Source organism: Gekko japonicus, unplaced genomic scaffold (assembly GCF_001447785.1).
Source record: "Gekko japonicus isolate JY-2015 unplaced genomic scaffold, Gekko_japonicus_V1.1 scaffold54, whole genome shotgun sequence".
NCBI classification, from domain to species: domain Eukaryota; kingdom Metazoa; phylum Chordata; class Lepidosauria; order Squamata; family Gekkonidae; genus Gekko; species Gekko japonicus.
Window position 1 is genome coordinate 1,169,170 of NW_015167058.1, and position 14,578 is coordinate 1,183,747.

Genomic DNA, 14,578 nt, shown 5'->3' on the forward strand with positions numbered 1-14,578 from the left:
TGTCCAGCTCTTGAGTCAACGCTGCGTTTTGCGCCCCTTCTCCCGGCTACGGTGCAGGTCGGGTGGTCTGAGGAGGACGCGCTCTCTTTTAGGAACTGCCCCGTTTTGGGGCAAAACATAGTATTTCGCAAGCATTCCGCTTATTCTTCCCTCCGATTTGGGAAATTGTGGTCCTGGAGCACGTGGTCAGTAATTTCACCGACCCTCTTTTTCCTCAATAGGGTTCACCTAATCGTCCATTGGTTTGGAATCGCAGATGTGGCGTGGTACACATTCATACTTCCCTTTATCTGCCGGGGGTCTGGGCCGACCACATTCTTCCTTTAGCAGTCCGGACAAGAAATTAGGGCTCTCCTTTCGACAGGGGGAGGAGGAAGGAATAAGTGTAGGACTGAATGAACAGAAGGCTTCCAGTAAAACCGGGCAAGATGGGCGGGGGGGGGCTTTCAGAAACAGAGCTGCCGTCTCTCTACTGTGCATGGGGGGGGGGTGCTTTATAGAAGGAGACGCTTCAGGTGGGTCGCCCTGTTGGTGTGAAGCGACAGGACAAAGTTGGAGTCCAGTGGCACAACAAAGTTCGATTCTGGGCATAAGCTTTGGTGTGCAGGTGAACACTTCGGGGCTGTAGGCTGCAAGCCTCTGACCTCTCTCCACCCTCGCCTCCTCCCCCCCCCCCGCACCGCTTTGACAGCCTTGCGGAGACAGTTACAGAATAACAACAAATCCAGTAGATCTTCAGTTCTTGAAACGAACTCTTCGGAGTCTGTTACTCATTTAGCAGAATGGGATTTTCCTTTCTGTTCCTTGCCAGTTGATGCTCTTTTCCAAATTTCCACAGCGGGGGAAGCCTGCTTTTGTTAAAAAAAGAAAGAAAGAAAGAAAAAACCCCAAACCCTAATGATTTCAGCATGCAAAGATTCTTTTAGTCCTCCTCCGCATTCCCCGCTCCTCCCCTTTTATTTAAAGGTAATTAATGTATCTCTTTGCTGCTCACGCATTGGAAACTACTGGACCTGCCTCGCCCCCCCCCCCACACACACGCGCAGATCCCCCTCCTTGGGGTCAGCAGGAGTCAGGTGGGGACTCTGGGTGGAAAGAGGTCTGGCTGGAAAGCGAGATCTGCCTCTTCAGCAGAATCCGGGGGTGGGGGTTCCTCCCGGACTTCTCTTCCAGCGTCTTTCCCCCCCGCCGCTGGCTGGCTGGCTGGCCGGCCGGGCTCCTGCGCGAGGCAGCTGAGCGAGAGTAGCTCGCCGGACCCGTGACATCACGGGGCGCGGGGCGGGGAGAGGGGCTGGGAGGGGGAAGGCGGGAGCGGGGGGGGGGTGTTTTCCACCTTTAAAAAGGCAGCAGGCACCGCGCGGCCGTGCGTCAGAGAGAGACTTAGAGACTCTTCAAACTTTCCCGATCAAAATAAACACCGGCGCCGAATAAGACACCGGCGGGAGAAGGGGGGGAGCGAGAGAGCCGCGTGTGCGAGCCACTTCCTGAGCGCGCTCTCTCCCTTCTCCTCCTGGGGAGCAGGAGCCCTCCGTGCCTGCCGCTGCCCCGCAAACCCTTCCCCTCCCCGGGCGCCGCTCAGCGCTCCTCTTCAGTGACGTCTCTCGGGGGTACAACTGCAAAGACTGAGCACTCTTCCGTACAACGATTTGGCGCTTCCTTTTCTCTTTTTTTCTGCGAGTGGGGGGCAAAAAAGAAACTCCAGCCAGCTTGCTCTCCCGCTTCATATTCTTGAGCGAGACAGAGCTCGTGTGCGCAACCCTTGCGGAGGAGGACCCCAACCAAGCGCCTCTCCAGCCTCACTTTTTTTATTTTTATTTTTTTGCGCTAAGCGGATGCCAAAGCGGTGATCCTCTTCGCCAAAGCCTCTTTGCGCCTCGAGATCCAGCCAAGTGGTGACAAGAGAAACTTCGGGTGCGCCTCCAGCCGTCTTCTCCAGCAGCAGCAATGAAATCGGCAGAGGAAGGTACAGTCAGGGATCTTGGCCGTCCCCACTCCCCGCCTCCCCTCTCCCCTTCCAAACGTCTCTCGCTTTTGACATTTGCTGCTTCTGCTCCTGGAAGGTGGTGGAGGGGGGGGGGTGAGAGCGAGCGCGCGCGCCATGCCAAGGGAAACCCGGAGAGGCGCCTGGCTGGCCGGCCGGCCGGCAAGCAAGGCGTGCGTGCGTGCGTGTGTGCGCGCAAGGGCGGGAGGGACGGGCAGGCCCGCCGCTGGCGCCGGCTGCCGTGATTGGGAGGGAAGCGGTGTCCCCCTGGTGTTTCCCCACGGCAGCCTCGAGGTTTGCCTGCTGCGACGCCTTGCCAATAGGTGTCTCCTCTTCCTTGCTGAAACTTGGCCTTGAGCGCCGGAGAGCCTTGCGCTCGGGGCGGCAGGCCGGGGAGGGAGGGAGGCGGGCAGGCTCCGAAAATAAAAACCAGCGCCGCGCGGGGTCCTTTGGGGTGGCCACTCCGCCGGGTGATGTGCGGGCAGAGGAGTCCTGGTGACGTTGGCTGTGCAACAAAGCGGCGCTTATGGAAGCGGGGAGGAGGACGACGCGGAGGGGTGGAGCGGTCTCGTTCTGGAAACCCAAGGAATCCCAGGACACAGTGGAGTTCTTGGCGTTTGTGGCTGCCCGCCCGCCCGCCTGCCTGCCTGCCTCTGTGCCTTGTACGTGTCAGTGTTTTACAGAACAGGGCGCAGAACCCATCCAGCCCAATCGAATTACTTTTAACCACTAAATGCTAACATTCAATCGCGCCGACTGGTTTATGATGAGATGTCATAAACATGAGCTCTCGACAGAGCACACCCAATAATTAAAACCGCTTGCAGAGTGCGTATGTGTGTGTGTGTGTGTGTGTTTTAAATCTGTTCTTTTTAAAAGTTGAGTTCTGGAGAAGCTTAAACCACCGCCACCCATGACGTCACATGCATCCCCCCCTTTAAAAACTGGCAAGTCTTTTTATTGATTTGGCTCTGTTAGAAATAAGATTTTTTTTTAAGTGCTTAGGTGAATAGATTTGTGAAGCCATCTTTCCTTTCTTGGTTTGACGGTTTCGTTCTGTGCTGGCGTGTTTTGGTAACCATGCTGAGGGGGGGAAAGTTATTTAATTATTTATATTATTTAAAGTCCCCCTTTCTCATGTGGGCTCAAGGCAGATCACACAGAGTCAATACAATTAACAGGATGGGACACTCAGTTAACAATGAAATAGGATTTGGGTTGTGGAACCAACCAGAAATCTAAAAAAAACAGTTGAAGAAAGGCATAAGTGTTAACATGACACATACAATTATGGAACACTACATAGCGGAATCCACTTTACAGCAAACTATATACAGTAGTGTAGACCGCAGTCCCTAATAGTTTGTCCAAGTAACTTTGTGAATCATTTGCGTAGTGCTGTCCTATTGCCGATGTCTGGAAAGCCCTCTTGAGTAATTCAGTTTTGCATAGTTTGGGGGAAGCCTGGAGAGTGGGAGCCTTCCCGGCTTTCTCGGGCAGGCCATTCCATAAGGTGGGAGCCAAAGGGGAGAAGGCCCGTGTTCGAGCAGGTGTTGATGTTGCCCGTTTGTGGGCTGGCACCTGCAGAAGCCTCCTCAAGTGAGCAAAGCTGTTGTGGCAGAGCATAGGGGGAGAGGCGATCTCACAGGTATGAGGCCAAAAGCAAAGTCAATTACTTGTTTCAGAGTAGTGCTGTGGACTTCAGTAAGATAACTCTGGGATAACATGCTGGGGAAATGGCAGCTTAATAACCTTATCCATAAACCAGCTAAATTAGAGCTTCTAAGGATTTAAGCAGATATGAGGCATGATCCTATGCATAGTAAGTCCAAAACCAATCAATAGGGCTTATTCCCAAGGAAGCATTAGGATGATAACCTTCAACTACACTCTGTTTCCCTTATAATCTAAAAGAGTTCTACTGGATTTGGCAGATAAAAAGTTGGCACCTCGGTCCCAAACAACTGGTAACCTGGCCCTTAACAACAGGGTTCATTTTGAACCAAGCCCCATTCATTTTAATGGAATTTACTTTTGAACATGTAGGATTTTCAGTATTCTCTTGCAAGAGATTCTTGACGGTCTCAATGCAAAATTAGTTGCCAAGTAAAGCTGTAAGTCGAAGCATACTTACCAGGAAGTAATCCCAGCTGAACTCGTCATGATGTACTTCTGAAGTTAAACACATTCAGGTGCTTCCATTTTGAACGAGTGCATGGGTTGATATTAAAATATTTTTAAAAGACTTCCTTTATCAATTGTAGGTTAAACAGAAAATATACTCTCATTTTGACATACTAGAATTCATTCTCATTTGATATGAGTGTATGCCACCATTTGTTGTTGTTGTTGTTCAGTCGCACAGTCGAGTCCGACTCTTTGCGACCCCATGGACCAGAACACGCCAGGCCCTCCTGTCTTCCGCTGTCCTCTGAAGTTGGCTCAATTTCATGTTCGTTGCATCTATGACACTGTTTAACCATCTCATCTTTTGCCGTCCCCGTCTTCTTTGACTTTCAATCTTTCCCAGCATCAGGGTCTTCTACAGTGAGTGCCACCGTACATTATAGCAATGCAGGTATATTATATGGTAAAACACTGGGTAGTACAACAGATGAATAAAAATGGTGAAAATATCAACCAGCACATGGCTATCATTATTTTTAATGACTGAATGAAATAACAGTATGATGCTACTATTGACCCTAGGTCTATAACTTAGAGCTTAATTTAATTTCTATGTGTGTAATCATTTGAAAACTTCCTTTAAAAGTGTAGAATAGTGAATTTATGTGCATCAGGCCAAATTAAGTCCCCTCCGCATCAATAGGACTTACTTCCAGTGAAGTGTGTACACAATTGCAGCTTTCCCTTTTAATCTTTCCTGTTTCCCTTCCTCATTGCAGCTGTGGTCTCATGTGACTTTTGGGCACATGGGTCCCATGATCTTCAGTATAGCTTTTTCAGTGGTCAACAGTTGCCCCTCCTCTTTTCGTCACCAGTGGAAAAACTAGTAGCATAAGAACCAGGTTTAAAGTAATTTATACAATCCTATCACTCTACCTCATGGATTTTCAAATGCTGCGTTCAGAACATAACAACACTGAGAGCCGGATAAATGGTCCATCTAACGTCATATCTTTTCTTTTCTTTTTTGACAGTGCCACTCTCAAATATGTTGTTCTATGAAATCTTTTTCTACCTAAGTATTTTCAAAATCTGGAATATTTCATCTGTCATTAGATGGGGTAATGCTACAGAAAGTTTCTTGGTAGAACACAGTTAACAATTTGTGTCGTCCAGTGCCTGGGCTCTACATCTGATAGCCTTCAAATTCCTCCTCTTCCAATTAACTTGTAAATTTAGTCACTCTGCCTAATAGTGTTGATGGCTATGCGTTTTTAATGCTTGAAATATTTTATGCAAAATGATGTGACTTCAGCAGTTTTGTGGACTTTTATTTTCAGTCTCTGAACACGTAGCAGTCTAACCAAAATTAAACGCTGTGTCAAGCTAAGCAGGGCTGCCAGTGGGGCAAGGGAGTTGCAGACAGTTGACATGGATGAGGTGTTCTTCCTCCTGAGACAAGAGGTCTCCTGAGTGTATCATGGTCAGAAAACGAAAAGGGCTAGTGACTCTTAGCATCATGGAAACCATTGGAGAGACTGTGTCCTAATGCTTTGTGTTGATCATGACAGGAGTCAGTGGGTGAACGCACTGTCTTTTGCTAATCTCTTGGGTCCTTCCCCAGGACATGTTAAAGCATCCTATGGGTTCGTGTGCTCTTCCTTCTTTCGTCTTTGATCTTCTTGCCCTTCTCTTCCCATTTGAAAATGTTTGTGATGACTATAGGCGAAATATCTGTCCTAAGCAGAGTGACAACCTATTGAATCCATTAAAATCAATGCACTTAGAAGGTTTAGGACTGCATTGTTAGGTTCTTTCATTTATGAGGAAGTTGCTTAATGCAAGTGGACTTCCGCATGGAAGTCCATCATCCTACTCGCATGCCTGTCCTTGCATGAGCACATGCTGCTAGGAAGCTGTGCCTCTCCCCACAAGCAAATGTACACTACATGCATATGTCACTACATGCACATCATACGTTACCATTCTTTGTGCAATTTCTTATGCAAAAGTGACTTCTGCATAGAAAACCTTTAGTATTCAATACGGTCTTAGGGAGACTCAAAACGTTTTAATCTTGATTTAGGGAGCTCGCCAGGATCATATTTGAAAAATGCTGAACTGACACAGGACTGGGTCGCAAAAGGAAAGGACTCGTGTGCCCCATCAGTTGTGATTTGCTAATTGTGATGGTGAAAATGTGCCGTGTGTTAATATTTGCAAGTGAATGGATTCCTCAGGAATTCTTGTCAGGATATATTCATTCGCAGTAGTGGCAGCAGACACCCTGTGTTGGATGGCCCAGGCTAGCCTGATGTCATCAGATCTCGGGAGCTAAGCAGGGTCAGTCCTGGCTAGTATTTGGATGGGAGACCTCCAAGGAATACCAGGGTCATGATGCGGAGGCAGGCCATGGCAGGCCACCTCTGAAGGTCTCTTGCCTTGAAAGCCCTGCCAGGTAAGTTAACCGTGACTTGAAGGCAAAAAAAAAAAAAAAAAGGCAGAGTGCCAGTGAAAGTAAAAGTGTGCTGGAGCTCACCGAAATCTCCTGCCATTCCAGCTGTAATTATGGACAGGCTGCATACGGATGTTTGCTTGGAGTAATTTCTGAATCACAATGCGTTTTAAAAACAAAATTCTAGTTGCTTTCTGGAGGTTTTTTGGACCGCTTATTTGCTGCAGTTTAGCAGCGTACACAACATCGATACTGGAAAACCAAATGCAGTTCTGAACTTGATTATTGTATGCCCAGACTCAGTCATGTTTCATTAGAGTGTGTTGTGATAAGAGAGCATTCTTCTAGTCTTTGACTACTGTTCTTAAAACATGTTGTTTTAGGTAGGCAAGCACCTGTGTTTTATTTTTCATTTTAATTGGATTCTGTGACCCATTATAGACGTAACATTGCCTGATCTTCCTCCCTCTATTCCTTTCTCCCCTCAATTTACAAATTTCCCCATATTTTTTTCCTTTTTAGAGTTAACCATGGTTCACCATTAAGTATAAACCAGGATTTTCCCTAATCATGGTTACCTCAAACTACATTTTGCAGCCATGATTAGAAATTGGTTCACAGTCTGTGGTTTGACTTAATCGTGGCTCTAATGTTAACACCAATTCAGATATAATGTAGGTCTATGGTAAGCTCCCCAAATGAAGGGGATGGAGTACTGTGTGTGCAAGAGGGAAGAGGTGGCAGCGCACACACACGCAGTGTATTAAAGGTAAAGGTTCCCTTGCTCGAAAGCCAGTCAAATCCGACTCTAGGGTTGCAGTGCTCATCTCCAGGGGTCATTTCCTGCGGGAGTGCACAGGAGCGGAGCTCCGGCAGTAAAGAGCCCAGGGGGCGGGCACATGCAACAAGCCCCACCCCTTGCTCCCAGCAGCCCTCAGTCAGAGCAAGAAGCAGCCAGGTAAGTTGCAGAGCCCCCCCGACCCAAAACAGTCCAGCGCTGTCCGAAGACATTTCTGTGGTCATGTGGCCGGCATGACTAAACACCAAGGCACACGGAACGCTGTTACCTTCCCTCTGAAGTGGTACCTATTTATCTACTTGCAATTTCTTGCTTTTGAACTGCTAGGTTGGCAGGAGCTGGAACTAGAGACAGGAGCTCACTCTGTCATGCGGCACACTCGGGTCTCGAACAACTACCGACCTTCCACAGCCTGCAGTTCAGCGTCATAACCACTTGAGCCACCACAGCTCCTATGCAGTGTATTAGGCAGTCATAATCCTAAGAGGGGCAAGGGACCTGGCAGTATTACATTTGTGCAAAGCCTTTGGGTGTCTTCATGATATACCTTTGCATGTGACATGTTATACAGGAAAACTTCAAAGTTCAGAAATAGCTCCCAGTCAGATGTTATGAATCTATTCTATAGAGTGTTCTGTCCTGTTGCTGGTTAAATTTTGAGAGACCCAGGCTGTTCTTTAAACAGTGTATGCAGCTGGTATTTGATTTTCCAGTTGGGGGGGCTCCCACAGGTGTGGGTAGCAGGCCCATAGCTACAGTGGGGCATTTAGGGGCTCTGCCCTGTCAAATGTGAGGCACACCCCACAACAGCTATTGCCCCCTCCCCACTCATCCCTCCCATCCTGTGACATTAAAAGGGCCCTCCAGCTGATCGGCAAGAGCACATGGCCTGCCAATCAGCTGGAAGGCCCCTTAAATCTTGCAGCAGCCCCTCCCCCCTCCTCCAAGATTTAAAGGACCCTCCAGCTGATCAGTGGGCCCTTTAAATCTTTCAGGAGGTGAGGGAGAGGGCTGGCGGCCAGCTGCACGCCTTCCACCGCTTGGAGTTCAGGCACAAGCAGACCCCACTTGAAAAACAGCATTTAAAGGTTGTTTTTCAAGCAGGGGCTGCCCCATGCCTGAACTCCAAGCAGCGCGCTGCTTGGAGTTTAGGGAAGGCATGCGGCAGCCCGTCTCCCTCCCCCCTCTCCACTCACTCATCCCCCCTCCCCTGCTGCCCCACAAAATTTTCCCATGCCCCACCAACCCAAAATTTCTGGCTATGGGGCTGGTGGGTAGCATCAAAGTTCATGTTCCATGGACACAATTCTGTGCGCCCATGGAAATGCTCTGTTGAATCCATAGTCTTTTGCCTCTCAAAACTCAAATGGAGCCCTTCAGGCTTGTAAATCACAGCCCGCTGAGGACACATTCTGTTAAACAAATTTTAAAAAGGAAACTAATCCTGGAATGACATGTTTACATGCTCTTCCACTTACAAGTCTATTCACATGTGCATCGCTTGTTTAATTTCCACCAGTGATGCAGCTGTTTACAGACATGTCTTTTATGCCAAGTAAGGGTGTCCAATCTTAGCTCTTTCATACAGAACAAATGGGAACCCAGAAGGACTTATGGGAAGTATCTCATTTCCCCTCCCCCACTATTTCCTGTTTCCCTTTCCTGAAAGCCCCCAGAGCCTTTCCCCTTTTTGGCTTCTAGAGTTGCCAACCTCCAGGTGGGGCCTGGAGATCTGGAATCACAACAGATCTCCCAACCACAGAGATCAGTTCCCCCATTAAGGTTGCCAGCTCCAGGTTAGGAAATTCCTGAAGATTTGGAGGTGGAGCCATGGAAGGGTGAGGATTGGGGAGGGAAACAACATCATCATAAGGGTTAAATTCCATAGAGTCCAACCTGAAAAGCAGCCTTTTCTCCAGGGAAAGTTATGTCTGTCATCTGGAGAGTGATTGTGATGTTCAGCCCCTGCCTGGAAGTTGGCAAACCTGGTTCCCCTGGAGGAAATGGCTCTTTTGGAGGGTGGCGTCTATGGCATTAAACTCTTCTGAGATCCCTTCCCTCCTCAAACCCCACCTTCCCCAGGCTCCACCCCCAAATCTCTAGGAATTTCCTAACCTGGAGTTGGCAACCCTATCTCTGTCCTACTCAACAGCCACCCTACTTTTATCTGCTGTATTAAGCTCCCCACCCCAACCTCTGCCTAGGAAAACTGGCTCAGTTATGTGGTGTCAGCTGTTGGGCCAGGCCCACTTGCATGGTAGAAGCCCTCAAGGACTTGTGGGGTGGTACCTCATTTTCCTTGTGTCCTTCCCCCCTTTCCTCTTTCTCTCCTTCTAGCAAGTTCCATATCCTCTCTCCTTTCCCTGACTCATTCTTTCCTCAGTCACTCACCAACCTACCTTTATCTACCTCTGATCTTCAGCTATATTTATTATTTATTTCCTTCAGTTATACCACACCTTTCTCCACAATGGGGACCAAAACAGCTTACGTTATTCTCCTCTCCTTTTTTCCCACACAACAACCCTATAAGGTAAGTTAGACAAAAGCACGTGACTGGTTCAAAATCAGCCAGAGCACCGTTCCATGGCTCCACCTCAAAATTACCCCACACAACAACCCTATAAGGTAAGTTAGACAAAAGCACGTGACTGGTTCAAAATCAGCCAGGAAGCTTCCAGAGCAAGATGGGTCTTCAAACCAGGCGCCTCCCAGACCCAACTCTGAAGCTAATTGCTATACCACACTGGCTTTCATAGGATAGCTGCTATTGAAGAGTAGGAAGCAGCCAGGCTTAGTTGGATCATGCAGGTTGAGTGGTATCAAGTCACCAGAGGTTGCTTCCAGGCCTAGAGTTTCCAACCTCCAGATCTGTCCCCCTGGAGAAAATGGCTGCTTTGGCATAATATCCAGTTGAAGCTCTTCTCTCCCCAAACCCTGCCCTCCTTAGACTCCACCACAAAATCTCCAGGAATTTCCTAAGCTGGAGCTGGGAACCCTACCAGGCCCCAAGGTGCCCTCCCTCCAAGGCCAAAACAGCCCTGGAAAGGGCCTTGCTCTCTCCCCCTGCCATTTAGTCAGAGAAACCCAGGCTGGAATACTATGGTTGCCGAGCAACAGCCACTGAGAGAATCTGTTTGTTAAAGCTACAGGTGCTCTTTTTATCATTGGGTGGTTTTTTTTGAACCACTGCAATTAAAAAAAAAAGATTTCACATTTTTCTGCAAACCTGCCAACCTTTTCAGGTTTGTCTTATCTGTTCACAGCTCCAGTAACTGGATTTAAGTATCCAAATATTTGGCTGACTTCACTATTAGAAAATAATTTCGAATCATTGATTATATGTTATTTCAAATAACATTTGCTGCTGTAAAACCTGTAGAAGAGTGCCAAAGGAGAAAAACATGTTGAGCAAATTCATTTTCTGTATCACTGTGTGCTTCTTACACAGCTGCCTTGCAAAGAGCTGCAGGTCTAGATTACAGTTTTGTGCTGGCATTCCCCAAAACTGATTTCTTCCATGCTCTCTCATCCATGGAAAACTTTGGTTACTGCTATCACTACATCTCTTCTCCCCCTCACCACCTTTTCTTATCACTCAGTCTTTTGATGTTGTCACAAGTATCTTGGTGCCTAAAACTTTCTCTGGAGTCTTGTTGGCCCTTTATGCTGCAATGGTTTAATTTGTTCTGTCATGAGATTTTATCAGCCCATCAGTACTTTGTATAAGTGCATTTGCATTTTCATTGCTTTATCATGGGTTCAAGACTTCTAGTCCCCAGTACATCTCTTCTGTTCCTCCTGTATCATCTGTCTGACCCAAATAATATCTTCGGTATCCTAAGCTGTCCAGATGGGTAGCCACGTTAGTCTGTTGTAGCAAAATAAAATAGAAGTTCAGTGGCAACTTAAAAAAACCTAACGTTTATTCCATCATGCACTTTTGTGTGTCAGAGCTCACTTCTTGAGATCCTTTGAACAGCAAGTCATTTCTCACATTTTTATTAGAATAATTACGGGGCGGGGGAGACAGAAGTCGGGGGCAGAGAAAGACTTGATTATCCAGCCAGTGCTGGAGGTTTATGCGCGCCACGTGAATGGTAACTGGGTTGCTCCATATGCATAGGAGGTACCATAATAACGTTTCTGATCTCTTGCCTCAATTTCAGATGTGCTTGCATGTCTATTCTTGCTAGTTGAAGCTACATTGCTTCTTTGGGGGATTTTATTTCTAAAAGTTTGACATCTGGTACGTGACTGTAAGAAATCTTCAAATTGTACATGTGTGCCTGGCCAACAAATGGCTTCTCAAGACTTTCTTTTACATAGCTCAGCTTCCAAGAGACTTTCATACCTGGTATTCGGTATGTCTTTCCTTAGATCTTGCAGTACTGAGGTTTTGCTATTTTAAAAGAAGGTGGGAGTCACTTAACTCTTCTTGATAGTTCCCTTACACACATCATCTGTAACCTGTATTATTCTATTTGGTCTTTAGTGTAAAACAGTATTTTCATTTACAGCAGCTGTTTGAATTTTATTCGGATTGAGGTGTAAGCCGAATAAGACAAACATTGGCAGTTAAAGATGTGAAGACCCAGAAAAAAATGGAAACATTTGGGATTTGTTTTTCAATTTTTCCAATAGAAAAATTGGAAATTTGGAGGTGTGCTGAAAAAAAATTCCTATGAAATATTTTCTGTTTTAGAATGCGTGAAATACTTCTAAAGATGAGGTGGGCATGCCATAGACATATACATCTCTTAAATCCAAGATGCATTTCTGCACCCAGAAGGATACTTAATAATCTTCATAACAGAGCACGCAGGGCTTTCATTGCTTCTCAACAGTTGCATGCCTTCTGTTGTCCTTTTGACCTGACGTGGTTGATTATTTCACCTCTCCGTCAAACCACAGTGACACATTTACCCACAGACTGGGTAAAAAGTAGCTTATTGCCCTACATTGCAGGAAGGAGAAAAAAGATTGGAAAGAGGTGGTGCAGAAACTGCACCAAAGACTTACAGGAAGACTGAAGATTTCATTGAAAACTTAGCTCTCTCTAAGCAGATAGCAAATTTTCAAGTGGACGCGCTAAGACAATATTGGCTTGCAGTTTTGTCTGGGGTGTGATTAGACGAGCTGTTTGATCTGATGTCATTGCTGTTCCCTTTCGGATTTAAAAAGCATGATCAGACAGCATTGTCTGTATCCCATTCCCCTATCATCAGCCTCCTGGTCTCACCCGTCCTGGAATTGGTGTTTCTGACACCAGACAAAGTCCAAGCTTTATGGATTGACTGGTTTCATTCTGCATTTCCAGGTGTCAGAACTCTCCATTGTGGTCTCAAGCAGTGGGTTAAAGGTGAGATGTCTGAACAAAACTCTCCATGAAAACCCCCCATGAAATTAGAAGTGCAGCCAGGCTGCACTAAGCCTGTCATCTGACCACAGCCAAGCATTGAATATATTTGCAGTTTTGCTTGTACAAAACTAAGGCATTTATAACTTTTAAGTTCCATAAATATGTCAAATATTGCAAGTTTATATGCTAAGTAAGTTATGAATGATGCATTTTATGTTGTTAAAGCAGTAAAACCAGTTCAGGTTTGATAGGACAGTAAGTATTGCATATGTTTGGTGCCAGTCTGCTGTAGTGGTTAAGTGCACGGACTCTAATCTGGGGAACCGGGTTTGATTCCCCACTCCTCCACTTGCAGCTGCTGGATGACCTTGGCCAAGCCATAGTTCTGGCACAGCTGTTCTCTCAAGGACCGTTCTCTCGGAGCTCTCTCAGCCCCACCTACCTCACAGGGTGTCTGTTGTGGGGAGGGGAAGGAAAAGGAGTTTGTAAACCACTCTGAGACTCCGAGTGAAGGGCGGGGTATAAACCCAGTCTCTTCCTCCTCCTCCTCCACTTCTTCTCCTTCTCCTCCTCCTTCTCCTCCTTCTGTGTTTCAATTTCCCCCCAATTTCTTTTATTTTCCAGACATAAAAAAAGGAAAAATACCCCATCAGCACCTTGTGGCTTCAAAATGTCCAGAAATTTTACATCTCTAGTGGCAGTACTGCGATCCTCAGCATTTATCTATCTATCTATCTATATATATATCACAGAGAGACCTCCAAAACTGTGAATACTATATTCTTCAGAGCAGAGTGTGGTAGAAGAAGAAGAAGAAGAGATTGGATTTATACCCCGCCCTTCACTACCCAAGGGAGTCTCAGAGCGGCTTACAAACTCCTTTCCCTTCCCCTCCCCACAACAGACACCCTGTGAGGAGGGTGGGGCTCAGAGAACTCTGACACAAACTGCTCTTTTTCAAGGACAGCTGTGCCAGAGCTTGTGACTGACCCAAGGTCACTTCAGCAGGTGCAAGTGGAGGAGTGGGGAATCAAACCCGGTTCTCCCAGATTAGAGTCCGCGCACTTAACCACTACACCAAACTGGCTACACCAAACTGGTAGCAAATAGGATGTTGGACTAGGACTTGGGAGACCCCAGTTCAAAACCCTGCTCTGACATGTCGCTCACTGGGTAACTCTGAGGCAGTGATTGTCTCTCTACTTACCTCATAGGATTTTTGTGAGGATAAAATGGAGTAGAGGAGAATGATGAATGCTGACCTGAGTTCCTTGACAAAAAACAGGATACAGATGTGGCAGATGATTCTTTCCTTGGACTGTATATAACTTTTTGTTTAGTTCTGGTAACTCCAAGACTTTTAAAAGGCAGGAACTTTCTGAACTCCGGTGCCTTGTGGTGGGTTTTCATAGTCACTGATTCCCGCCCACCCACCGCATAGCCGAAGACACATAAAACTTCCATGTGCATAAGGGAGGCAATTTATGCCAATTGTCTCCTTCTGTGGCAAACCTCTGACACCACCCCAGCTATTTCTTATAACCAGGGGTCTTTTTGTAGAAAAAGAGCTGCAGGAGCTCATTAGCATACGGTATGCTAATGAGCTACTAGGCTATTAGCATAATAGCTTATTAGTATATGCAATGCCCCCTGACATCACCAGAAGTGATGTCAGAAGGGGAAGCAAAAGGGGGGGGAGGCATCTTCAAAAGCCTCCCCTTCCCTTCCCTGGGGGGGGGGAAGCAAAGAGAGAAGGGGTTTAAAGTTTAAACCCCTTCTCACTAGAGTTGGGCCATAGAAGGAGGAAAGAGGGAAGGAAAGAGAGAGAGAGAGTAGAGAGAAGGAACAAAGGAA

At 46.8% G+C, this 14,578-nt stretch overlaps 1 protein-coding gene across 2 annotated transcripts in view; it reads left to right on the top strand.

The window, feature by feature from the left end:
- Nucleotides 1-1,353: 1,353 nt before the first annotated feature.
- NFATC1 (nuclear factor of activated T-cells, cytoplasmic, calcineurin-dependent 1) overlaps nucleotides 1,354-14,578 on the top strand; it is a 214,503-nt gene continuing 201,278 nt past the window's right edge. For both annotated transcript variants that reach the window (XM_015412488.1, XM_015412489.1), the window contains exon 1: nucleotides 1,354-1,963. In XM_015412488.1, the coding sequence (XP_015267974.1) occupies nucleotides 1,945-1,963 (19 nt within the window). In that variant the 5' untranslated portion in view covers nucleotides 1,354-1,944. The remainder of the gene's footprint in view (nucleotides 1,964-14,578) is intronic.